Source organism: Cetorhinus maximus, chromosome 12 (genome assembly GCF_964194155.1).
Source record: "Cetorhinus maximus chromosome 12, sCetMax3.hap1.1, whole genome shotgun sequence".
In the NCBI taxonomy this organism is placed as follows: domain Eukaryota; kingdom Metazoa; phylum Chordata; class Chondrichthyes; order Lamniformes; family Cetorhinidae; genus Cetorhinus; species Cetorhinus maximus.
In genome coordinates, this window is record NC_135890.1 from 14,554,762 (window position 1) to 14,582,230 (window position 27,469).

At 45.9% G+C, this 27,469-nt stretch overlaps 1 protein-coding gene across 4 annotated transcripts in view; it reads right to left on the bottom strand.

The window, feature by feature from the left end:
• plxna4 (plexin A4) overlaps positions 1–27,469 on the bottom strand; it is a 675,025-nt gene that overhangs the window by 86,501 nt on the left and 561,055 nt on the right. For all 4 annotated transcript variants that reach the window (XM_078553048.1, XM_078553047.1, XM_078553046.1 and 1 more), the window contains exons 16-21: positions 26,874–27,038; positions 22,537–22,630; positions 10,225–10,464; positions 9,198–9,344; positions 7,059–7,293; positions 3,332–3,474 (exon numbers count right to left, since the gene is read on the bottom strand). In XM_078553048.1, the coding sequence (XP_078409174.1) occupies positions 3,332–3,474; positions 7,059–7,293; positions 9,198–9,344; positions 10,225–10,464; positions 22,537–22,630; positions 26,874–27,038 (1,024 nt within the window). The remainder of the gene's footprint in view (positions 1–3,331; positions 3,475–7,058; positions 7,294–9,197; positions 9,345–10,224; positions 10,465–22,536; positions 22,631–26,873; positions 27,039–27,469) is intronic.

Sequence of the window (27,469 nt, forward strand, 5' to 3'; positions counted from 1 at the left end):
TTGGCTACCCTGCCTCAAAGTCTCTGCCCGTCCAGTCTGGAACAATCTTGCAGCCGCACCGAAAGATACCCATTTAACAAGTTTCTTTTCCATTATCAACTCTTCCCCCACCATCCCACAGCTCAGTTAGAAGCGTTCATGTCTCTGAGTCAGAAGGTTATGCATTCAAGTCCCCCTCCAGAGGCTCGAGCCATTTCTGATTTCATTCCCGATAAAGTGCGAACAAAGTCTCTGATTTCCATTTTCCATCAGAAATTGGATAGGATAGTGGAATCTCATCTCCAAAATGCTGCTAAAACACCATGGACTGTAACTTCTGATGGAGTGGCAATTGAGTCGGATTGTCACTCTGTTCGAAGGTTCTTATCTTGAAATCTAGCCAATCTTATCTCGCCCGAACTTCCAACTCAAGCAGGGGAGATCTGGGCAGTACAGTGCGTCCCTGGGGTCCAGCGTCGAGGGCTGTAGAGTTGAAGGTAAGTAAGCCATGCCCCCTTTTTTACAACACTAGCTGCCGTAAACCAGCTAAATTTAAGGGTCCAGCCAGGTTTAAAGGTCTTTGCCAAGTGTGTAAGATAAGTGGGTAGGATTTGGGGGCGGAGTGAGGGGTCGAGGGGGGAATCAGACCTTGTGGGGGAGAGGGGTTTGGTGTCCGGTCATGCCGGGCCTTGGTTTTGCGGTGAGGGAGTGGTGCGGTGGGAGTTGGGTTGGGTTGGGCTTTTTGGGTGAGGTGGTTGGGGGGTGGGGGTGGGGGTGGAGGGGAGTGGGTCAGGTCAGGTCAAGCGGTCCTTGGGGGTTGGGGTTGGGTTGGGTCGGACGTGTGGGCGTAGTTGGGGGATGCGGGGGGGCGGGGAAGTCTTGTTTGGTGGGGAGGGAGAAGTCACGTGGGGAGGGAGAGCCCTGTGGGGAAGTGGGGGTGGGGGGGCCCTGGTGAAAGGAGGAGCCCCATGGGGCTGGGGGGAAGTCCTGTGGGAAAGGGTGGGGGCAGTAGTCAGGGATGGTAGGATTCCCTTGGGGGCTAGGTGAGGGTCTGTTCAATTTCTGTAAGACAGCCAGAACAATCCAATGTTTGCGGTTTAAATCGCAGTTTTTGGATGGTTCATAGTGCAGGGCAATTGCCCAAGGGAAGCTTGCACTTGGGCAATTGCCGTGCAATCCTTGCCTGGGAGCTTTAGGGGAGTGGGGGTTGGGGGTTCCCTGGCACACCTTTAGGGTATCCCCCACATACGATACCCTGGAGCTTGGAAGTTACAGCTGCATCTAACCTGAAGGAAGTTTGATCCGTTTGGTCAACATAGGTTCGAGGACCTAATTACAAACAGATGTAAACACGCAACGTGACGGACAAAACAACAGTAAAATACCAGGATTTTATGTAATGTGTCATTTAGCCAACCTCGATCATGAGCCAAAGCTTCAGGAAGACATATTAAAAACAAATGCGTCGCTAAGGGTCAAAGTGAGAGGCTCCTGGTCTCACCTATGAACGTTTGATTTATTGAGTCCCAGTTCACAACTTGGCACAGCGACCATGACTGTTGTGCCAATTGCACGATGGGCAACTTCAGAGATATTAGGGCTGCAGCAAAAATGCTTTTCATATCATGTTGGAATTTTCTTTTCAGCTGCACATTGTTGGAGTACATGGAGATGGAATTGCACCCATCTTAATCCTGCCAATTCATCTCTTTCCTGCCTCTGATCAGTATGGGCAATTTTTTATTTTTACACAGAAAGTTTTCCAGCACCTTACCCAACTCTTCATGCTTGAGCCAATACAGCAAGTCTCAATGGGCTCTGTGACCATGGGAGTGATCACAGCCGAGCCCAACAATTTTAATTCCATGCACTAATTACAAGTGGGAATTTAGGCTGCTTTTTCCCCTACTGAGATCTCTCTGCTCCTCCACACTGCCTGAGCTCCTCAGCATTTAGGAAACCCTGGTTTCTTTCTTAGGCTCAAACCGAATGCCCTCATACTTCCCAGTTTTGCCCGCTCACTGAATCTATCGACTAACGTGGTGTTGTCATCAAACTTGGGTATATGGCTCTCTGCTCTTTCATCCAAGCCGTTTGACAGTAGAACTTCCCCAGGGGGAATCAACGCTGGGATCTGGTTTTCAGTGCATTTAACCAACTGAGTTCTCTGGGGGAGATACAGCATGAAATGGCGTAGGGGAAGGAGCAGAGAGCCGTACACCCAGGTTTGCTGACAACACTAAAGATTGACCTCCCCAGATCCCACAACTGCAGGCCAGAGGAGGCGAGAAATTTCTGTCAGCGACGGTACTGTGCAGACGTTTCATGTGCTTCTGTCACAGCCCCTGCCAGGGGTGTCAGCATGTTTTAAATGTGACTAATTTAAACCATACTAGACACCGAGCCCAAGGCTGTCATCTACATTACAGATTAAAATTATTCTTGAAAACCCTTGAGCTGTGGTTTTGCTGTCAAGATACAACATGACAGTTACATAACACCCTCAATTAGACTAAGAATTCAATTCCAAATATCCATTATCTATAGAATGCATTCCTTTTTTCTCCTTCTTCTGCCTCGTGGCTGTTCCCTTCATCTCTTGTCTGACATCACCGCAGCCACTCTTGACTCTATTGATAGCACTCTTGATTCTGAATTCGAAGGTAGCAGGTACAGGTTCCAATCCCACTTCTTCAGCATGAAATCTAGGCTGACGGTGCAGTGCAGTACTGAAGGACTGCAGCACTGTCAGAAATGCCATCCTTCCCTTGAGATGTTAAACCAAGGCCTGCGTCTGTCCTCTCAGGTGAATGTAATTTGATGGAGAGTAGGGGAGTTCTCCCCTATGTCCTGGCGTAATTTATCCCTCAATAAGCAACCCAAAACTAGATTATCTGGTCACTATCACTTTGCTGTTTATGGGAGCTTGCTATGCACAAACTGGTTACCTCATTTCCTATATCAGTGACTACACTTCAAAAGTGCTCCATTGACTGCAAAGCGCCTTGGGGACCTCCTGAGATGGTGATGGACAGTTGATAAATGCAAATCTCTCTTTTGGGTCTCGTTTTGTCTTTCACGTTTCCCTCCCTCCCATTTCTCTTTGCTCCCATCTCCCCATTTCTCTCCCTCTCTCTTGCTCGCTGCACTTCCCTCCACCCCCTTCTTCCCTCCTCTCTCCCGTTTCTTATTTAGAACTGTGGAAGATAGCGGCAGAGAAGGAGGTCACTCCAGCTCACTCTGCCTAACACAGGTATAAATGCTAAGAGGGCCTAAGCCAAATTCCAGGCTTTTAGGGAGGCCCGTCGGGCCTGAACTCTCTGCTTGTTCCTGCTTCCCAGTATCCCCTTACCTCCAACTCTCGGAGAACGGGATGGTCTTCGATTCCTGGGAAGAGAACTCGCATGGTGTAGGCCCGGTAATCTAGGAAGGGGATCCCTGTACCGTCTAAATCGCTGGTCAGCTCATTGATATCAGTCTGAAGCTCTGCAAAGGCTGCCAAAGAAAAACATTTCAGCATTAAAAGGGCTCAGCGAGAAACACAGGCAGCCCTATTAATTACACAGCCATTAACGAAATGAACACCACAATGAAACATGCTGATAGGATAATGATGGCTTGTCGACTAAAAGTAAATAGAAATTATTATTTTATTTTAGACTAACCCGTCAGGTTCTTACAGTCTGAGGAGGACTGTGCCAAAGATCATGAACATCAGCTTTTTTGGTTCTACCCTATTTCTTACAGTTTTCACTGGAGTGCAGGAACAGAAAGACCTGGTGCCCAGCGTCCATTAATCTTCGATCGTGTCAGGGTGAGTTGATGAGTCCGGTCAGTAAGAAATATGGACGGAACCTTTGGTCCCACGGGCGGGCACGCGCCCGACCTGGACGGGAGTGAAATAGCGCGCGAGGGTATCGGCCGAGGGTCCTGACATCATCGCGCACTCTGGTGATCTTTCGGTCGGTGGGTGCGTGTGCGCGAGGCAGCAGCACGTGCCCACCGACAATTAAGAGGCCAATGAAGGGCATTGAGCAATTAATTAAGTTGTGTTTCTCGCTGCCCGCTCAACCATTCGGTGGGCGGGCGGGCGAATAGCCGGACGGCCTTTTGCATTTTGTATGAAACCTCATCCGTGGGCAGGATGAGGTTTCTGACGGTGACTAAACAAAAAAATTAGAAAATTTTAACATAATTTTTTACATTTCCCTCTTCATGTGATGGATTCACATGTGGGGACATGTTTATATCATTTGGAAAATGTTCATTCTTGTTTTTAAAATTCTTCAGCTCCCTGAGGCATCTCTGTGCCTTCAGGGAGTTTTCAGTGCACACTCTCCCCACCGACTCCAGCGCATGCGCAGACTTCAGCGCTCGCACTCCTCCCGCCCCCACCCCAGCAGCTCTGAGGCTCTTAGGATGTTAGTTGGCCAGCCAGTGTGAAATTATGGTCGGAGCTCGATCAGAATCCGATTTGCGGCCGTTCCCGTGCCCGCCTGCTGCGCCCACCCAAGGGGAAATCCGGCCCTATGGGTTTCCTTGGCTTTATTGATAGACAAATAGAGCAGAAAACAAGAATTTTATGGCTAAGCCCAAATCCGAAAGACAGCAGCTCCGACAGTGCAGCACTCCCTCTAGTGAGTCTAGATCATGTTTTAAGTCCCTCTGGAGTGGGACTGGAGCCCGGAGCTTCTGACTAAGAGGCGGGCGTAACATAGGGATATCTTTGATAAAAATCATAGAATGATACAGCACAGATAGAGGCCATTCAGCCCATTGTGCCTGTGCCAGCTCTTTGTTAGAGCTATCCAATTGGTCGCATTCCCCTGTTCTTTCACAATGACTGTAAGCTCTTCAAGTAGTTATTCAATTTCTTTTTGAAAGTCTTTACTGAATCTGCTTCCATCACCCTTTCAGGCAGCATATTCCAAGAACTTGCTGTGTCAAAATGTCTTCGCTCATGTTGCCTCTAGATTGTTTGTCAATCGCCTTAATCTGTATTTTTTCTTATTCTTTCATGGGATGTGGACGTCTCCGAAAGGGCCAGCATTTATTGCGGTTGTGGGTTTGGAAGGTGCTGCCTAAGTAGCCTTGAAGAGTTGCTGCAGTGCATCTTCTATACAGTACACACTGCTGCCACTGTGCATTGGTGGTGGAGCAAGTGAATATTTAAGTTGGTGCATGGGGTGTCAATCGTGCAGGCTGCTTTTTCCTGGATGATGTCGAGCTTCTTGCATGTTGTTCGAGCCGCACTTATCCAGGCAAGTGGAGAGTATTCCATCACACACCTGACTCCTGCCTTGTAGATGGTGGACAGGCTTTGGGGAGTTAGGAAGCAAGTGACTCGCCTCAGAAATGCCAACCTCTAACCTGCTGGTGTAGCCACAGTATTTATATGGATAGTCCAGTTCAGTTTCTGGTCAATGGTAACCCCAGGGTGCTGTTAGTAGGGAATTCAATGATGGTAATGCCATTGAATGTCATTTAGGGGCAATGGTTACACTCTATGGTTGAATATGGTCCTCTCCTGGCACTTGTGTGCTATGAATGATACTTTCCACCTATCAGCCCAAGCCTGAATATTGTCCAGATCTTGCTGCATATGGATACAGATTGCTTCAGTATCTGAGGAGTTGTGAATGATGCTGAACATTGTGCAATCATTGGTGAGCATCCCCGCTTCTGACGTTATGATGGAAGGAAGGTCATTGATGAAGCAGCTGAAGATGGTTGGGCCCAGGGCACAACCCTGAGGAACTCCTGCAGTGATGTCCTGAAGCTGAGATGACTGACCTCCAACAACCACAACCATCTTCCTTTGTGCTAGGTATGACTCCAACCAGTGGAGAGATTTCCCCCTGATTCCCATTAACTTCAATTTTGCCAGGGGCCCTTTTACCAGGGGCCCTTGATGCCATATTCGGTCAAATGCTGCCTTGATGTCAGGGGCAGTCACTCTCACCTCCTCTCTGGAGTTCAACTCTTTTGTCCATGTTTGGACCAAGGGAGGTCAGGAACTGTGTAGCCCTGGTGGAACCCAAACTGAGCATCAGTGAGCAGGTTATTGTTGTGTAAGTGCCGCTTAAAGCGCTGTTGATGACACCTTCCATCACTTTGCTCATGATTGAGAGTAGACTGATGGGGCAGAAATTGGCCAGGCTGGATTTGTCCTGCTTTTTGCGGATTCGACACACCTGGGCAATTTTCCATATTGCCAGGTAGACACCAGTGTTGTAGCTGTACTGGAACAGCTTGGCTAAGGGCCATGGCTAGTTCTGGAGCACAAGTCTTCAGTACTATTACCAGGATGTTGTCAGGGCCCATAGGCTTAGCACTGTCCAGTGCATTCAGCCATTTCTTGATATTACATGGAGTGAATTGAATTGGCTGAAGACTGGCATCTGTGATGCTCGGGACCTCAGGAGGAGGCCGAGATGGGTCCTTTGTCCTTTCGTCAATGATTATTCTGTTTATGGAAACAGTTTATCATTATTTCCTTTATCAAAACTGTTCAGGATTCTGAACACTCTCGTCAAATCTCTTCTTAACCTTCAATGCTCGGAGGGTGCACTTACAGCCCCAGGTCCGTTCCTGCACCCCATCAAAACCACATCATTTAGTGTATTTTACCTCTCCTCATTCTTCTTATCAAAGCATATCACTTTATCCTTCCTTGTGTTAACTTTAATCGGCCATGAATTTGCCCGCTTCACCAGCCTATGTCTTCCTGAGGTCCTTTACTCTTTGCCTCATTGGTTATTACAGTTCTGAGCTTTGTATCTGCAAACTTTGAAATTATGCCCTTTGTATTCAAATGCAGGTCATTAATATATATCAAAAATGAACAGTGGTCCTTATCCCAACCCCTGGGGAACACTGTTGGATACTTCCTTGCACTAAATGGTCCTTTTGCTCAACCTGAGTTTTTCATAAAGTTGGAAGGAGCTGTGTTATAGTTAGTTTGCAATCAGCCACGTAATGGCAGAGTGTGCCTTCGACCAAGAGTACTGAACAACCATGTTGGCTGCATTCTTGAGAACATTGCAAGAGTCTAAAGTTGAGGCGACTGCACAATTTACCTTCTTTACATTCCAGGGCTACCCGCGACTCCAGGTTATCCATCTGCATCTGTAGCCTCTTAAGCGTCAAATCGCTTTCCCGAGATTTCCTCTTATAGGCGATTAGTACCACAATAATGAAGATGATGAGAAGACCCCCTGCCGCTCCGATGCTGATTATGGCCGGGAAGCTCAGTGGGCTGTCTGGGAAAATGTGCACTGTGCCAGGGGAATACTCCAGGCCTCCCACCCGCGCCTGGAAGGGAAGAAGTCAGTTCATTATTTTGAACACAGGCCAGCAAGGAACAGACCCACCTCAAGGAGGATAACTGTGGTGGGCAGTGAGCAAAACAAAGGAGAGAAATGATGGTCAATGATTCTATAATAACTAAATGGATAGGTAGAGATGGAAAGACAAACAGAGGGGAAGAGCTGGATAATGGAAATACAGATATATTAAGCAAAAAGAAACTAGATGCACAATCAAATAACAGAGAGTTATATGCACTTTTCACTGTTAAATCATTTTGGGGAACATAGCACTCAGTAAACCAAATTTCTGTCTCCTACTGCCTCACTCAATCACTGTGTGAAACTGTCATAAAATCCTGCTGCAGCTAATAACGTTCCTTGAATTATTCCATTATATAAATAATTAGCATTGAATGTATTTATCATATTATATTACTGTAAAAACGTTGCCTTTAATGTCCTGTAATTGATGGCATTTAACCTCAGGGTCCGTCAGTAAAAATAATTCTAACCACTTTGTCTCTGGCAGTTTATCTGACCATCAATCACTGCATCCACCTCTATTTCTCTATAGTATAAGAGTGGTGAACTGCCTAGATCTTTCTGTCTGTGTGGATATTAGTTGTCTGGGCCTCTCTATCTGACTGTTCTTCAGTCTATGTACTAACTTCCAGCACAGAAGCAGGCCATTCTGCCCAAGTCATCCATGCTATGGTTCATGCTCTACATGGAGTTCTTCCCACCCGATCTCACCTCACCCTATCACTGCCTCCTTTCTATTCCTTTCTCCCTCATGTGCTTTTCCTTAATTTCCCTTAAATGCATAAATGCTATTCACCTCAACCACTCCCTGGAGGACAAAAGTGGCAGCGAGTTCCATATTCTAACCACACTCTGAGTCAAGAAATTTCTCTTGAATTTGCCATTGGGTTTATTGGTGACGATGTTATATTTTTGTCCTCTTGGTCAGTTCTGGTCAGCCACACGAGCAGAAACACTTTCTCAACATCTGTCCTATCAGAGCAGAAAATAACTTTTGGTCCCCCACCTCCATTTCCACATCCGTGTCTCCTCACCAGACACCACACCAACCTCAGCATCTCCCCTCTATTTGGAAAAGGTGGCTTCGAAGAACAACTCACATTAAAACAAAGACACAAGCTGCATAGCAGACACTCAGCAACAACAAAGCAACAACCGCCAGTGGGCAATGTGGAGACTGTGCCACACAGTTTTCAGCGTAGAAAGCTTCAGGAGTCGAGCAGCCTGAAGCCCTCCTTCGCTTTCCCACCCAGCACACCACCACCAACCCACTTTGTGGGCAATGAACGTACGTGGGTTAAAAACTCACGGGGTCTTTTTTTTAATGTTGTTGGCAGGTTTCTCATCACTTCGACCAAAGGCGTCATCTGGGACCAGCCCCTCGGCATTTCACGCAGGTACCCACTCTCCGTGTGGGAACTTATTCAGTGAGCAGACTATTTCATTCTGGGAGACTTCACAACCAAGCCTGACCTCAGCACCAATTCCCAAATATCTCTCTGGATGTCAATCAGGAGCCGGGAATTCTGGCTAACGTTCCCCGCCACTTCCCCAACACCATCCAGCTCCTCACCCAGCCTTACAACACTGATACCATGTGGATTGTTCCTTTGCTGCCCTGACTCTGCTGAGGAATCAGATCTGGGGGCTACTTGCTCTGTATGATTCAGTTACTCAATCTGATGGCTTTCACGGCAGCACAGTAACAGAAATGGAGATTATAACAAACGCATAAACTGAAATGGCACTAATGGCCAGAATACGCCAGACCAGAAAATGGTGATACCTCTCAATCGCAAGATATGGTGCATGAATAACCATCTAAACCATAAAATTCAGTCTCTGCCAGTATAAACCGCTACTCACCAGTACTCTGTGCCGTCCGGTAAGATTTGGAGACTCGCAAAGGAGCTGAGTGTCCGACACTGTAACGGTACATGGTTTCTCTCCAATCAGCACCGTGTAATTCAGCTTCATGTTACCAGCGGCAACGGAAGGGATGAGGTTCCGGCCCTGTGATTTGAAAAGAAAACAAAGCAGAAAAAAAAAAGAGTTTGACAAAAACAACAATTGAGGCCAAGGTTCAAACTCCCTGGGGTGTACAGTCTGTCACTTTGCGACCTCCTTGCATTGAAATTAAGTCTCAACAGCTGGCTGGACCGAGCCCATTGGACAACGTGGACACTGTGCCACACAGTTTTCTTTCCTAGGTACCTTCCTCAGTGTTTCCTTCCTCCCACAATCCATCAGCTTTTAAGACCTAGGCTGGGATACCCAGCCCGGACAGCAATGTAGAAGAGGACGCCATGAGTCTGGTTTGCAGTGAGGATTCAGAGCACAAAGCTCATCTTCTGTCCCTCTATATTCAACACCGCTGGTGTTCCAAACCAAGCTTTTGCGCCACAGTGGTTATGTTACTGGACTGGTAATCCAGAGGCCCAGACTGATGCTCCAGAGTTATGAGTTTAAATCCCACCATAGCAGCTGGGGAGAATTCAAATTCAATTAATAAATAAATCTGGAAAAAAATGCCAGTCTTATTAATATTGATCAGGAAACTAATGGATTGTCGTAAAAATCCATCTGGTTCACTAATGTCCTTTGGGGAGTGGGGTGGGTAGGGGTCTGGCTTACATGTGACTCCAGACTCACAGTTGACTTCTAACTGACCTCTGAAACGGCCTAGTGAGCCACTCAGTGGTATCTAATCGCTACATTACAAAAGCACCATGGGAGTACCTATGCCAGATGGACTATCAGCCATTCAAGGTGGCAATTCACCACCACCTTCTCGAGAGCAATTAGGGATGGGCAATAAAAGCTGGCCCCGCCAGCGACGCCCACATCCCATGAAGAATTATTTATTTATTTTTTAAAACGAGACCTCTCTTACCTTCAGGATAATGGGAGACCCAGGCTTCAGTTCCAAAACTCCCGAGGTACTCAGGGGTTCAAACACAGGATTGGGGTAATAGATGAAGTTTGTGTTGTTGTAAATCAGCAACGTCTGCACATTGTCCAGGATAAATCCAAACTCATCGGGACGTTCCGTGTTATCTGTCTGCTGGTTCTGACCGATTGCCAGGGCTGGGGCCTGACAGATCATAGTGGTCGAATTGTGTACCTTGCAGGTCTGGCAAAAAAAAAACAATCATAAAGACACCTTATCTTTTGCCCCTCAACTTTTTCCCTCCTTGTATTGCATTGTAGGGTGATACAGGACTCCTCAGTGACTGTGGTGTGGTGTGGAGTGTTTGTTTTGATAAAATCTAGATTTTCCACAGGGTGTGATTTTTTTTTTTGCTGGAAGCAAGATCGGTTGATACTTCCTGACCCCCCCACCCCTCCTCGCGGTCCCCCACCCCGACCACTCATCCTACTGTAATTTCCAGTATGATTTGCATACCTCGAGTAGGCTTCAAGCACAAGACGGAAGTGTCTTATATTTGGAGCCCACTTGTGCGGTATGTGGGGTTTTTTTGGTGTGCTGCAGGATATAAAGGCTTGCAGCAGCTCAAAGGGGCTGTAGCAACAAGCTGTAAGTGGCATGCAATTCAAACCTATTAATGAAGGTGACCTGAGATTAACACCTCCGACTGTACATTCAGGTGTGGGAGTACCTGTGGCTAGACATCTCATACCACTACTGCCACCTGACCTTCTCGTAAATTATGCATCACAATCCATTATACATCTTAACCAGTCATTATTACTAAGACGTCCATTTTAAAAACAATACGGAAGGCTCATCCCACAGGTCACAAAGAACGGTCAACAAGGGCCCCAAATTTGGTGACAATCCCTGCATGCTATTGTGGCAATGTACGGCTGACTGTTTTGCTGTGGACCCCTTGATCTTTGCCACGTCTCTCACTGTGCGAATAAGGAGAACAGCCTCAAATATACTTTGCCTTTCCGAGTTAAACTTCATATCAATTCTGACAGATTACAGTGTAAAACAATGATTAATCCATATACAACATGGAATTGACTCGGGCTCTCTCACTGCAATAAGATACTTCAAGAAATCTGAGGGAGCTCACAACATTAATCCATAAATATTAGAAGCTGTGGCAACTCGGTCCCAAAGAGTTCATTATATTTGATTTGTTATTTATGAAAGTGTTTGTTATTCTCCTGTGAGGCTCATTAAGGCAGCGGTGTCATATGCTTTAGAGGGCACCCTGTAAGTGGAGAGGTTCTCTCCTCCTTACTGCTCGCTCCACTCTCAGAGGTGCCGTCTTTTTGGATGACATGTTAAAGGTCCCTGCCTGCACCCATTACTGGTGCACCTAAATGCTCCTATGGCCTCTATTTCAAAGAACGAGAGAGTTCTCCCCAATTTCCTGGCTAATATTTATCCCTCAACAAACATGACTGAAAGAAAAGATACTCTGATCATTACCACATTTCCGTTTGTCAGAGTTTTCTACGCACCATTTGGCTGCTGTGTTTCCTACATTACATCAGTGACTATGGAGCAAAAGTACTTCAGTGCCTGCGTCTTAGGCTGTCCTGAGATTGCACTAGGTGCTATTTAAATGCAAGTCTGTCTTTCTTTCCACAATTCCACGAAAGTTGACTGGGATCAGGCCTGGATGTGGCTTGGCGGAAATGTGTCGATATACACCACACAGACTCACGGTGCACTGAATGAAAGTGTCATCGATAACTCATGAATAACAGAGAACAGAAAAGCTAGGGTTGCTGCTTCCGAGTGTGGGCTTTGAGCGAGGGCAGAGGTGGACTTGGATATAATCGTTGTTTGCGGTGGAATAGGGTTCTGGTGCTCAATGTCAATGGGTGACGGGGTTGGGGGAGGGGGATGGGGGGGTCCAGGGCCGGGGAGAGGCGGGTGCACAAGGTGTAAAACAACGGGGCCCGGGAGCTAGGGGGCGCCCCTGGCTCGTTGTCGCAAATGGAGTTCCCATCGTCCAGACTGAGTAGCCAGAGCTTCAGAGCTGAATGACCAGCTTTAAACCAAAAAAGCAGAACTGCCGGGTCAGTTTTGCTGGCAGTTGCTGTGCTGCTGTTTCGGGCAACTCTGTGGTTTTGATTTGTTTTTAAAAGCCCGCGAAGCTGCCTGAAGGTCAGGAGCAGCTTGAAACAACACCTTATAAATGCTCAGAGCTGGTCCTGGACATCACGGGGGTCAATGACAGAGCTAAATAACTTCACTGGAGAGTAAATTTGGCAGGGGTGTAAAACAAACATCCAAACCAAACCTGCCCCCTCCTGGGCAAGTTAGGATCAAATCAGATCCTCTATCCCTCTTAGCTTGAGGTTTATAGATTGTTTACAATTTGAACACAAACAACAGCTACAACTGGTATGTATAAGCCCAACATGTCTGAAGTGGATTCCACTCGCGCACAAACATCCTGTTTCTTTTTAATATAAACTTGATACAAACAGTACCCAAATAAAGTGCTTGTAATTGGAGCTACAGATTTTCATCAAATAATTTGAAAAATAACCAAAAAGATACGAAGGAACTGAAGAGAAGCATCTGTTGAGCTCACTAATTGCTTTTCAACCATCCTGGGTAATTATAAGCAGCACTACTCAAACTGTAAAATCTGCCTCCAACTGGCAGAGTTACAGCTCAAGGCAAAAAAATCCAATGTCTATGGCTTTGGGCGAGACTGAAGCCTTAAGGTGAAGAGTAGCAGAAAAAAATTAAAATAGTTTGCATTTGTATATAACTTAAGCAAGTCATCATATACCAATAGCAAAAAAAAAAAACAGAAAATGCTGGAAAAGCTCAGCGGGTCTGGCAGCATCTGCGGAGAGAGAAACAGAGTTAACGTTTCGAGTCCGTAAGACTCTTCTTCAGAGCTGATCATACGGACTCGAAACGTTAACTCTGTTTCTCTCTCCACAGATGCTGCCAGACCCGCTGAGCTTTTCCAGCATTTTTTGTTTTTATTTCAGGTCTCCAGCATCCGCAGTATTTTGCTTTTATCCACATGTATCAAAATGCTTCATAACCAACTCATTACTTTTGAACTGGTTCCAGGTGAACGTGGTGGGCAATTATTAACTGCACAAATAGTAAATGGATGACTGATCAGAAGATTTGATTTTGGTAGTGCTGGTTGAGGGAGAAATACTACGCAGAACACTAGAAACTGTATAGTTGAACATTTTATGTCCACACGAGCAGACAGAGTCTCCGTTTGACATCTCATCCAAAATATGGCATTTCTGATAATGCGGCACTCCCTTGGTATTACACTGAAGTGGGGCTCAAATTCATCAGCTACTGACTCAGAGGGGGACTATACTACCAGCAGTGGCAATTTGACCCTATAGGTATTAAAAACTGACTAGATTTAACCATATTATCATGAAATATGTAATTTTGTTTAAAAATTGTTCAAAACCTTATTTTGGACCTTAGAAATTTCAGTTACTAACAAATAATGTTTGAGCGATTCAATTAGTTCATCTTTATTTTCCCTTAATTATTGGCGGGTTCTCTTGACTGGCAATTCAGGATTGTCCATTTTTTCCTAAGTATTTAGTAGATTCTGTTGATTATTTTCTAGCTGCTTTTCTTGCTTTTGATTCGCCCATTACCTATCGCTTAAAGCTCTGGGACTCAAATATTTCTATGTACAATCAACAAAATGCGCACATCTCATTTTACAGCACAAAAGGGACATCCATCTGAGTGACTGCAGCACCATCAGTGACTAAGGCATGAATCTGATCAGCTTCTAAACCTCAGAATGTTCATGAAAAAAGTTCGATTATGCATCAAAAAGCATTTACCATGATCAACATGGTCCCAGAGTATTCTCCAAATTCACCATTGATTAAAATGGTGTTGGCCATCCTCCATCTTTCCTTTCTCACCGAGTGTTCTTTACACTGAAACCCAAAAACTATTTATTCAAATGTTCCCAGTTGCCACCCAGCTTTACTGGCCCTTGATCCACGGATGTTACTCCTCTCAGACATTCTCAGGCTTAGTAATGCCTCCCAACCAGGACCAGAGATTATATCATAATTAGTTTAAATAGAAATCAGCTATTAAAAAACAGAACATTTTTTATTCCAGTATGATGGTTTGTTGTGGTTTGATTGTTAGCAACGTCTCTGTTGAATTTTATGGTTCCCCGCCAGGCATGTTCTGAGGTGGGGGTGGAGGGGGCGGAGCATGAAATTGCAGGGACAGGATTCCCTCTGGGTTCCCACCTGCCCGACCTCGGAGAAATTTCATGCTGGGGTGGGCAGGGCCTCGGATGGGAAACTCGCCCTTACCCCAATTAAGGCGCTTAAGTGACCGCTTAATGGTCGCTTAAGGGCCGTTTCCCGCCCAGCCCCAATTTAGGGCTGGTGGGTGGATGACAGCTCGGTGGGGGGGAGTGGCCGGAAATGTGGAGGGAGTTAGATCTTGGGCAGGAAGGTGGGGGTGAGCGGGGAGGGGGAGGGATGCCTCCATCAGGAGCCTCCTTCTAACTGAGGGCACCCTCCCTTTTAGGCCCGGTGACCTGCAGATCCCCCCTCCCTCTCCGGCCTGTCCCCCAAGACCCCGATCACCCACCCCTCACGACCCCCGCAGGCCTTCCCTACCCTTCCTGCTCTGAACCCTGACACTTACCTTTTCCTCTGGTTCTCTTGGACTTGGGCTCAGGAAGCTCCTTGCAGTGCTTCATTTGGCCACTGCACCTCTGTTCCTGGAGGGGCTGGAGAGTCGCTGGCCAATCTGATTGGCTGGCAGCTCTCCAAGGTGGGGCTTCCTCCCGAGTGAGGGGCGGAAGTCCTGTCCACTGCCAATCAATGTTCATTAGAGCTTAAAATGGTAGCGGGGCTCTTGGAGTCAGCGGGGATGTGTTCCCCATTGACCAAGCCCCCATCATCCTAAAGGTTCTGGCCCCTGTCTGTGACTTGGGTACCTGAACAGACTTAGAACTCTCTTCCTTTCTGATCTGGAATGCACACCTGCTCATCATCTTTTCCTCTTCAGTTCCTGCTCCCTGGTACCAGATTTTTTGAATGATGAGTCATCTGGGCTAAAGGAGGCCTAGGCTCATTGTCATAAATGGAGTTCATATTGTGCTTTAGGCCTGAAAGTCCAACTTTTAAAAAAAAGGGGCACTGTCAGTTGCGCCAACAGTTGCTGCGAGTTGGAACTGTTGCTTCCAACTTTCGGGCAGTTTCATGATTCCGATTTTTTTTTAAAACCCGCCTGAAAACCACAATGCTGCCCAAAGGTAGCAGTTGTGCCTGTTCGCAGCAAAGCTCTGATTTTTTTTTATATAAAGCCGCTTAACCAAGAAACTGCACAAAGGTCCTTCCCACTCTCAACAACTAACAGGTTTTCTTTTTTAAAAAAAAAATCATTATCAGCTGCTGAGAGCAGGAACTGACAGCAGAACAATGATTGAGGGAACAGTAGGCACAGGAAAGACAGAGCTGCTCCTCCAATCTCAGATTCTGTCTCTACCACGCTAGATAAATGCAAGTTCTTCCTTTCATTCTTTGAATTCTGGTGATTTGCTTGCCAAGCTGGTTTTCCAGCGGCTACGCGTGGTGCTGTCTGTTCCTCTCTCCCTCACGCTGATTGGTCTATAAAGGTCATCTAGCAATGCATTTCATTTTATGTATGAAAAAGAAATGAATAAATTATAATGTATGAACAGATCTGCAGGTGTGAGTATACTGCTGATGGCTTTGTTTTCAACTCTCATGTTATCTTCCCTTGAAGTTGCTTCCCTTGAATACAATCTATTGTGGAAACTAACAAGACAAGACAAGACTGTGCATTCAATGCTCAAGTTAGTCATTGCTCCAGCTTCTCCAATCACAGGTTCCCTCCCTCCTGCTCTTGATGCTTCTCCAGAAACAGAATCTTTGATTGGAGGAGCAGCAAAGGTGGCAGAGAGGGAACCTGCGATTGGAGGAACTGGAGCAGTTATTCTGGCTGTTCCCACTCTGCTACCACGCAGGAGTCTTTCAGCTGCACTGAACGATTCGTGATGACATCTTCCAGGGGGCCAAAGAGAAGGGACAGAAATGAAAGAACAGGAGGGAGTCTCTGCCAGTAACAAGGCTAGAGCAGGCCAGGGGAGCTGTCACTCAGACTTGCACCAGGCCAGACCCCGGCTGTTGTCCACATCCGCAGCACAAGCCACTCCAAGGGAACTGGAACTTTGCTCCCAGTGATGTGGAGCTATCTTGAGCGGGGTGAGTGAGTGCTGTGTCAGTGTGGTTGGGGAGGGAAGAGGGAGCTTAAGCAGCAGCAAACGAATGGGACCATCGCCTCTCCTCCCCCCTCCCCTCCCTCTCTCCTTTCTACAGCTCTCCAGCAATGAAACAATGCGAACTGCAGTATGGAGATGGTCTTTCTTTTCTACACAGAACAGGAAGTCAAAATATGTAAAACAAAAGTGGAAAAGTTTTCTTGCAATCTTGGTTGCAAGTATAGAATCTTTCTCCCAACTATGAATTTATGGTCAACATGTACATATGGTGCAATGTGCAGAACATGTTAATGAGGCAGTCACCAAAATCAGTTATCATCTGCACAGTGTTATAAATAACTAATGGGATATTTTCCTGACAAAATAACAATATTGCACGATGCTGTTTTGACTAATAGTCGTGGTGAGATCACCTTTAGGGCACATATAAACTAACATTGCATTATATCGTTGCTGCTCTTAATATTAATGACCCATGCTGCATATGTGACATTTGTACCCAGATGCCAACAATGGGCATTATCATTTCACGAGGGCGTTTCTGTGATTGTTTGGTGAATTGTGAAAGGGGGAAAAAATAACATGCATGACTGAGGGGGAGGGTTAAAGGGGAGAGGGAATAAGGGGCCCAGAAACAGGACAAGCACCAGGGCCCATGACTTCTCTCCCTGGCCCCGAGGGGCCATTTAGAGGTTAAGAATGGCCAATAAGCTCGAGGTATGCTCAGAGTGGGCAGCACCCATGGTACCACAAGCCTAAGTCAGGACTTCGGGACAACAGCGAGTGGAACACATTGTGATACAGAGAGGCTTTTGTCTGAAAGTAATCATTTGAACACCAAGGACAAGTAGAGATTCAGTCGATCCACAGCTGGCTACGGAAGTGATTTGTGACTTGCTCTGCCAGTTTCCATTGAGCCGTGAGGTGCACTATACTGCTCCTAATGGACTAAACAATGGGGAATGAGTGCAGAAATCTTCACCATTAAGAAACAGTAATCACACAGTAATAGAAGCATCATTTCCTTCATCTCTACGGTGAGTGAATTAGGACATTGCCAGCTCGCCTGCCTCTAGATGGGAGTTTAGATTATAAATGGATTCCAGCAATATTGATAATGATGGAACAGAAGTGAGTTATAATGTGGGACAAATGAGCAAGGAATTGGTTTCAATGCAAAGGCAGCCAGGAGGTACCCATGCCATTTGCTTCCTGTTATGTAGCAGCTTCAGGGGTATCAATGCAATTGCACTTGAAATAAAGCCTGCCTCTCTCGGCAGAGGTTACAGTGGGGTGAACAGAACAGGTTAACACATACTGCAGCAATATAGGGGATGTAAAGTTTGGAATATATGGAAACACAATCATGTCCAGGCACTGCATCAGTGATGAACTTGGACCAATCCATAAATGCCTGGGACACACTCTACACAGATACTAGATGCCAGAGCTTACATCAAACTGCATCCATCAGCACAAACATAGAACTAATGAAATCTACTTAATACAACAAGACAGCTGGGCAGTGGCAGCATGTTTATTTGAAAATGGATAGTGCTGATTTCAACAGAACATAATCACACTTCAGGCTCAGAGAATCGTTGGGATCTGGAACACTCTACCAGAAAAGGTACAAGTACCTGAAAAGGTGGAGAGAGCTGACTCAATAAATTATTTTAAAAGGAAGTTGGGCAGGAATTTGAGGACGAGGAGCTTAGAGTTACGGATCAAAAGCAAGGGGCTGTGGACTAAGCACCACTGCTTTTTCGAAGATCCAACACAGAGACGACAATCTGAATGGCCTCCTCTACGGTGTATCTTTTCTATATTTTTATGCCTTCAACCAAAACAAATCCTGCCTCCAGTGGCTCAATGCAGAACTGCGCTCTGCTGACCCTGGAGGGTCCCAGGCAGGGTCTGTGACGAGGGTACCCAGTCTCAACCCATCCATTCACAGGGTAACCATCGATGCTCTCAAGGAGCTTGTGGTTAAGGTGGGGACATCAGGGGAAAGGGGAGTTTTCCCACTCCCAATCACCAGCTGGTGACTCCTGCAGGCTTGTCGAAGTCAGGCGACAGCTGGGTTGAGTTCAGGTGTAATGGCCGTCCTCAGACAAGCCAACGTTCACCCTCTCCGGGTGCGTGGATGCAGAACAGCAATTTGGTCCAGGTACCGGCAGGTTGCTGGCACACTTGCTAACAACAATAATTTGCATTTATATAGCTTCTTTAACATAGCAAAATACCCAAGGTGTTTTAAATTCTTGCAAGAATTTAAAAGAAGCATCTTCATTCTTGGGACACGGCATGACAAGCATTTATTGCCCATCCAGAATTGCCCTAGAGTGGCTGGCGCAGCCACTTCAGGGGGCAGTTAAGAGTCAACCTCATTGATTGTGGGTCTGCAGTCACATTTCGGCCAGACCAGGTAGGGAGATCAGGCCGCTTTCCCTCAAGGACATGAATGAACCAGTTGAATGTTTAGACAATAGCATCATGGATACTTTTACGGACACTAGCTTTTTAAATCCAGATCTGTAATAGAAACTAAATCTGAATTCAAAATTCTCCAATTGCCCACACGGTAGGATTTGAAAACACTGGATTTTGAGTCCAGTAAAATAATCACTATCCAATCAGATGAGGTTGACAGTCTCAACCCCATTCCCACTGGACACAAATTCACAACGGAAAGACACTCTTAATTTGGCACCCATTGACAATCTAAAGAATAACAGCGTCTCCTGCTCAGCCAGGCAATGGGATGTCTGGTGTGAAGAGGGCTGCACTGATATTGGTCAAGCAAGGGAAGCTCTCCTGAGATTGGGGCTGAGGAAGGTTTTACTCTCTGTACCTGACCTAGAGGCTGCTCGCCCCTGATAGCAGGATCATGAGGAAGTGCCCTCATTTCCGGCACCAGCAACCACAGAAGAAAATTGCCACAAAAATTCTGATTGTAAACTGAAAATGAAGGGCGTCTTCCCCAATTTGGAGGCTTTTTAAAAATTATAATTCAGCAGGGATGATTTTACAAAAACAGTTTCTGTAAATAAAGGCAGTCGCTGGTTTCTTTTTCTCTTTCTTTATCATGCGTCTGTCATTTTCTCAGATAAAATGTTCTGTACTTAATAATAGTCAATTTGTCATTGGTTCCGATTCAGGGCCAATTACAGTCCTCGGCTTCTGTGTCCCGGCTGCTGCAGGGAGTTCCATTGGGGAAAGCCAACTGGGAGGAACTGTGTCTTTCAATTGTGTCAAATTTAATACCGCTCTATAATCTTGCAGGCTATTTACAACCAATTTAGGAAATTGTATAGATGGTCATCTTCAACTGCTCCATACCCTTACAGCATTGCTTGCAGCTACTGATCTCTTTGTGTGCACTGGGCTCTTGTTCGCCCCTCAGGAACTGGTGGGCTTCGCAGGGCAACAGCCCTGCACAGGAGGAGGCCATTTGACCCATCATGCCTGCTTCGGGTCTTTGAAAGAGCTAACCCATTAGTCCCACACACGGCCCCACCACCACCCCAGCAACCCCCACCCCACCCCCCCCCACCCCAACCTCCCCCACAACTCCGGCTCTTTCCCCATTCCAACACAAAATCTCATTATCATATTGCTGTTTGTGGGTGATTGCTGTGCGCAAAACGGTAGTCATGTTTCTTACATTACGATAATGACTACACCTCAAAAGGACCTCATTGGCTGCAAAGTGCCTGGGGACGTCCTGTGGTTGTACAAGGCACTATATAAATGTAAGTTTTTGTTTCCTCTCCTGGTTGTGGATGATGGTGGGAGGATTTCAGTCCTACCTGAAACCCTGCTCATGGGCTACTCTTCGCATGTGAGCAAAGATAGCAGGGACAGGCTATTTGGCCAATGACAGCATCACAGTTCAGGATGTTCCACATTGCCCACAGGTTCCTTCTTTCCGGCAGGGGCTTATCCAATGGCACTTGGGATTGGGAACACTGAATGCTCCCTTCCTCTCTCCACCCCCTGTAGCCAAGGGGACACATAGTGGGAGAGGTCAGTGGCTCCATTTTAACTGCCCACCCAACATGGTTTCCACTAACTGAGGGAGTTAAAATTCCCTGATTTGTTTTTGTATTCCATTCTCATGTTGGTCAATTGTTATCTAACTCTAATAAACTGTCCAGCTGATTAACTCTCCTCTCTTCATACTTTCTGAAACTTCAAACATATCATCTCAATATCACCACAGCTTCAATAAAAATGCCCCAATAGTTGATGGTAGGAGCCCAAAGCTTTGGTATCTGGACCTTTGCCCAAGACTCAATGTCCCCTGCTAGCTGAAATGATTAAAACTGGACACTGTCTTGCAGATAGGGTCAAAATTAGAACAGTTTGCATTTATATGGAGCCTTTAACATGGTTAAAAACAAAGTCCCAAAGCACACAGGAGTGTCACCAATCAAAATCTTGACAACAAACTACATTTTTTAAATATTCATTCATGGGATGTGGGCGTCGCTGGCTAGGCCAGCATTTATTGCCCATCCCTAATTGCCCTTGTTCAGAGGGCATTTAAGAATCAACCACATAAAGGAGATATATAGAACAGGAATCAAAAGTTTGGTCAAGGATGTCAGTTTTAAGGAAGATCTTAAAGGAGGAGAGAAAGGCAGAGCGATTTAGGGAGGGAATTCCAGAGTTTAGGAGCTTAGGCACCTGAAGGCGCAGCATTGGTGGAAGTGAATGAAATCAGGGATGTGCAAGAGGCCAGAATTGGAGGAGCGCAGAGAGTGATGGGTGAACAAGCCTTGTGTAAGATGGCCGTAGTGACAGAAAAAGCCCTCAATACTAACTGAGCTGAAGCATCTGACTGAATCACAGGTGTTGGGAAAAATTACTTTTGACTGGCTGTCAAATGCCCAAGGGATTTGTCCTCACATTTGAGTGTTGCAGTCAATAATATTGACATTATAATCCTTCCATCGAGAGAGACATTCTGTGATTCAAGGCCTGCTTCAGCCTCGGACAGACGCTAGTCTAAAGAAGGAAGATTTGGCCAATATATTATTCCTGGGATTAAGCAGATTTGTTGTGGAGTGGACTACACCATCTTGTGTGATGATTTCTCTCAGAAACCTTTGCTATAGTGGAGCGTCTACAATTTTCAGAAAGAAGATTAGGTAATTGCTTGAGAAATGGGAATAAATAAAGGAAGCGGGAGGAACTGGGAGAGTGGAATTAGACCAGGTGAGTTATAGAGAGAAACACTGGCCAGAGTTGATGGATCTGATGGCTTGAACCCTTGAGCTAACACCATGCGATTCTGTGACTAATTCGCTGTTCACTCCAAAAAAGCTGAACAATTCTCCACATTTAAATCATTAAAATTTACCACTACATTTATTTCACTGGTACTCACTATCAATTTGCCCCCTTTGGAACTTTTAGCCATGGATTCTTTGTTCCCTCATGAAATACAGCCTGAACACTGGTTCAGGTTCTAACTGGTGAAGTATGTGTCAAAGAGTGTGGAAAACTAAATTTAGCAATTAAAAAGAAAGACTTGCATTTATATTGTGCCTTTCACAACATTAGGATGTTCCAAAAGGCTTTGCAACCAATGAAGTGTAGCCACTGTTGTAATGTAGGAAACGCATCAGCCAATTTGTGCACAGCAAGCTCCCACAAACAGCAATGCGATAATGACTGGGTAATCTGTTTTTTTTTAAACCATGATGTTGGGTTGAGAGATAAACATTGGCCAGGACACCCAGGAGAACTGCCCTGTTCATCTTCAAAGAGTACCACAGGATCTTTTATGTTCACTTGATTAACATCTCATCCAAAAGACAGCGCAGTATGCCCTCAGTAGATGTTGTGGCTCAAATCACTGAAATGGGACTTGAACTCAATACCTTCTGGCTCAGAGACGAGAATGCTCTGCACTGAGCCAAGGTTGACACGTGTATTTGATGACTAGATGGCGAGTAACCACCTGAGACAAGGTGAATACGTACATTGATTGTTTCCAAGCCATTCTGCTTGGCCCGGATTTTAGGATTCTGGATGATGTCCAGGTTTGTTCCCCATACCATAACGGGTGTGCTCCCACTGAGAAAGGAAGGGAAAGAAAACTGCTTAAAATCAACATTAAAACACAAACAGGTCATCTTTATATTCATTCTCAGGATATGACCATCACTAGCAATGCCAGCTTTTATTGCCCATCCCTAGATACGCTTGAGGAGGCAATGTGAGCGACCTTTTTACACTGCTTCAGTCCATGTGTCAGGGTGACCAACTTTTATGAAATAAAATAAAGGACACTTTGACCATGGGACCAGGGGGAGGGGGTGGGATGTGGGGGGGTGGGGGTGGTCAGTTGCTGGTGACCATAAAAATGGGGTGGGAGAGTGGGGGAATACCCACAAAATAAACAAAGAGGCAACGGCAAGAGGGGACCTACAAGCTCAGTCTCTCCCCCCACCCCCCGCCCCCGGCTGTCTTAGAAACAAGAGACAAAAGGCACCATGACAGTCAAAATAAGGGACAATCCCTTAAAATAGTTAGTCACCCTGCCATGTGGTGAAGGGGCTTATACAGTGCTGTTATGAAGGGAGATCCGTGACTTTGACCCAGTGACAACGAATTGAACATCCAAATCAGAATACTGTATGACTTGGAGGAGAAACTGGAGGTGATTATATTCCCATGTAGCTGCTGTCCCAGTCCTCCTAGGTGGTGGAGGGTGAGAGTTTGGGAAGGTGCTGCCAAAGAAAGAGTGGCAGACGCTGGGATAACCGCCATGTTGGGTTTGCCATCTGTGTGACCCCTGCCACTCACGGCAACTGATTCAAAGGAATGGGATCACAAAGTCAGAGGGAGAGAGTCACCCTACACTGCTCCTGTTCCAGAATGGCTGTGGGCTGGGTTAGCCGCCACTCCTGTCCTCTGTTTTTCCGATCAAAGTGCATCACCTCACACTTGTCAGTTACAGCTCATTTGCCACTTAACTGCCCAGTCTGCAAGTTTTCTGGTGTTTTGTTGTGTTAAGTTGCATTGCTCTTCAATCTTAGCCACATCCCCCAGTTTGGTACCATCTGCAAATTTCGATTTTGAGTTACTAATTCTTAAGTCTAAATCATAAATCTATATTGTGAACCGGGGTCCCAGCAGCAATCTTTGTGGAGGATCTGCCGTGTCAGCTAAAGAGGTAGTCTCACCCTCAGGACCAAGCAGCTGTCACAAAAGTTTGCTGTTTGCTGCACATTTTCTGGGCTAAGGAATGGATATTTTTTCTCTCCATGCTTAATGTTACTATTGAACTAATCAAGGGGAGCAGGAGAACGTTCTCCTATCATATGTACATCGATGATTGCTTCGGTGCTGCTTCATGCTCTCGTCTGGACCTGGAAAAATTTATTAATTTTGCTTCCAATTTCCACCCCTCCATCATTTTCACATGGTCCATCTCTGACACTTCCCTTCCCTTCCTTGACCTCTCTGTCTCAATTTCTGGTGATAGACTGTCAACCAATATTCATTACAAGCCTACCAACTCCCACAGCTACCTCGACTACAGCTCCTCACACCCCGCCTCCTGTAAGGACTCCATCCCATTCTCTCAGTTCCTTTGCCTCCGTCGCATCTGTTCTGATGATGCCACTTTCAAAAACAGTTCTTCTGACATGTCTTCCTTCTTCCTTAACCGAGGTTTTCCACCTACGGTGGTTGACAGGGCCCTCAACCATGTCCGGCCCATCTCCTGCGCATCCGCCCTCACACCTTCCTCTCCATCCCAGAACCATGATAGGGTCCCCCTTGTCCTCACTTATCACCCCACCAGCCTCCGCATTCAAAGGATCATCATCCGCCATTTCCACCAACTCCAGCATGATGCCACCACCAAACACATCTTCCCTTCACCCCCCCGGCAGAATTCCCCAGGGATCGTTCCTTCCGGGGGACCCTGGTCCACTCCTCCATCACCCCCTACACCTCAACCCCCTCCCACGGCACTTTCCCATGCAACCTCAGAAGGTGCAACACCTGCCCCTTTACTTCCCCTCTCTTCACCGTCCAAGGGCCCAAACACTCCTTTCAAGTGAAGCAGCATTTCACCTGCACTTCCCTCAATTTAGTCTACTGCATTCGCTGCTCCCAATGCGGTTTCCTCTACATTGGAGAGACCAAACGCAGACTGGGTGACCGCTTTGCGGAACACCTTCGGTCTGTCCGCAAGCATGGGCCAGACCTCCCTGTCGCTTGCCATTTCAACACAGCACCCTGCTCTCATGCCCACATGTCCGTCCTTGGCCTGCTGCAATGTTCCAGTGAAGCTCAACGCAAACTGGAGGAACAGCACCTCATCTTCCGACTAGGCACTTTACAGCCTTCCGGACTGAATATTGAGTTCAACAACTTTAGATCATGAACTCTCTCCTCCATCCCCACCTGCTTTCCGATCCCCCTTTTTTCCAATAATTTATATAGATTTTTCTTTTCCCACCTATTTCCATTATTTTTAAATGTATTTCCATCCATTGTTTTATCTCTACCTTTTAGCGTATTTCGATCCCTTCCCCCCACCCCACCCCCACTAGGGCTATCTGTACCTTGCTTGTCCTGCTTTCTACCCTTAATGTCACCTATTAGCACATTTCTTAGCTAATATCACCACCGTCAACACCTTTGTCCTTTTGTCTATGACATCTTTTGGCAATCTCCACCTATCACTGGCCCTCTATCCAGCTCTACTTGTCCCACCCACTCCCCTTAAACCAGCTTATATTTCACCTCTCTTCTATTTTTCCTTAGTTCTGTTGAAGAGTCATTCGGACTCGAAACGTTAACTGTCTTCCTCTCCGCAGATGCTGTCAGACCTGCTGAGCTTTTCCAGGTACTTTTGTTTTTGTTTTGGATTTCCAGCATCCGCAGTTTTTTGCTTTTATTTTAAAAAGACGTTAATATTGATGAGGATTATTGACAAGAGCTTAAATTTTAGAAGGGTTAAGAAACTCTTGGTGATGAAGGAAGAATTCCAACTAGAGCACCACATCTTCATGGAGATGATGTCTGATGCCTCGATTTTGGTTCATAACATGGAACAATGGGAGAACAATAGGGGGCAGCCTGAGAACATTGAAGTCCACGGTAGCAGAGATCAGCAAACAACAAGCTTTGGACGGTGATCTATCCTGCCCAAATGACACAGAGCACTTATCCACTGAGTCCTAAAAACAGAACCACTTCCAAACCTTCATAAACCAAGGGTGGTACAATATAACATCAGCCTAGTGAAGGTGGAGATTATCTGACATAATAATCTAGGGAAGCAGTAGAGTGCTTTCCTATCATATCATCAAATCTCATTGACATTGGAGGTAGACCACGCAGACCCATCGACAGTGGTGATCTTTCCTTTGACAGTTGCGACTTTGGGTCTCAAGTTACAAAGCCTTATTGGACAAATGAAGCCACCATTCACTGGGACGTTGATCATCCTGCATCACTGCAGTTCAGTGGTGCAAGTAAAGGCTTTCACATTGTGTGATAGCCCATCCTCTCCAGAGAAAGCAATTTAAACAGAGGAACGGTTGAAAGGTTGGTGCTAGAAGCCTGAACAAGTAGTTATCAAGACTTGGTGAGATTACACATTTGGACATAATTAGGATGGAATTTCAATTTGAGAAGGTAAAGGACAGGCAGCGTGTGACTAATTTAAGGAATGCATGCAAAAGTGTCAGGAGGTAAAAATCTGAAATATTTTGACAGAGTGAGATGGGGAGAAAGGGGAAAGAGAGAACAGCAGAAAATCAGGTTGAAGAACAGAAAGGAAACAAGAAGGGTAACATTACACGAGAAAGATATTGGGAGAAAATAAAAGAGATGTAACAAGAGAAAAAAGATCAAGAGACAAGGAAAGTGGAGAGAAAGGAAGATTGAGAGTGAGTTGGCCAGAGGTAGACAGACACCGAGAGAGAGAGAGAGGAAGGGAGGGACGGGGTGAGAAAGAGAGAGGGGGGACAATGTAGGGGAACATGGGGGTAGAGGGATGTGGAGGTGAGGGGGAGCGAGGAGGAGAGGAGGGAATTGAGATGGAGGGAGGGAGGTAAGGAGGGAGAGAAACAAAGGGGACTAAAAGAGGCAAACTGAGAACTATTTATTACAATACTTGTTTATCTTTCAGTCAACCATTCTGACAAAGGATATAAACAAAACATTAAACCATCATTCCTCTTTACAGATGCTGACTGCCTGTGTTTTCTGTTTCTATTTCAGATGTCTAGCATTTGCAGGAATTTTCTCAGTAGGCACACACTGTGGGCTCACTGCATTGGTGGGCTTCATTTACCTGACTATGCTCCATTCTGGTTCAATCTTAACGACAGTGGGATCGTCCACATATACAAACCACAGTTCCTTCTCAATCCTCGCCTTGTCTACTCCCACCACCACACTGACGTTACCCTTTTCTTGTGCAGAGGTGGAATTACAAATAATTCCCCCAGCAAACCTCCTGACAAGCAGAGAAACAAGAAAATAATTAAATGACAACCATGACTTGTATTTTTATAGCACTTTTAACATGGTAAAATGACCCAAGGCGCTTCACAGAAGCTTTATTAACAAACAAAATTGAACAAAATCTAGCCATATAAGGAGATTATAAGACAGATGGCCAAAAGCTTGATCAAAGACCAAGTGTTCAAGGAGCACCTTAAAGGAGGAGAGTGAGGTAGAGAGGCTGAGAATTTTAGGAAGGGAATTCCAGAACTTCAGGCCTTGGTAGCTGAAGGTATGGCCACCAATAATGGGACAATTAAAATTGGGGAAGGCACGAGGCCAGAATTGGAGGAATGCAGAGATCTGTAAGAGTTGTAGGACTGGAAGAAGTTACAGCAGTAGGCAGGGTTGAGCTCATGGAGGGATTTGAAAACAAGGATGAGA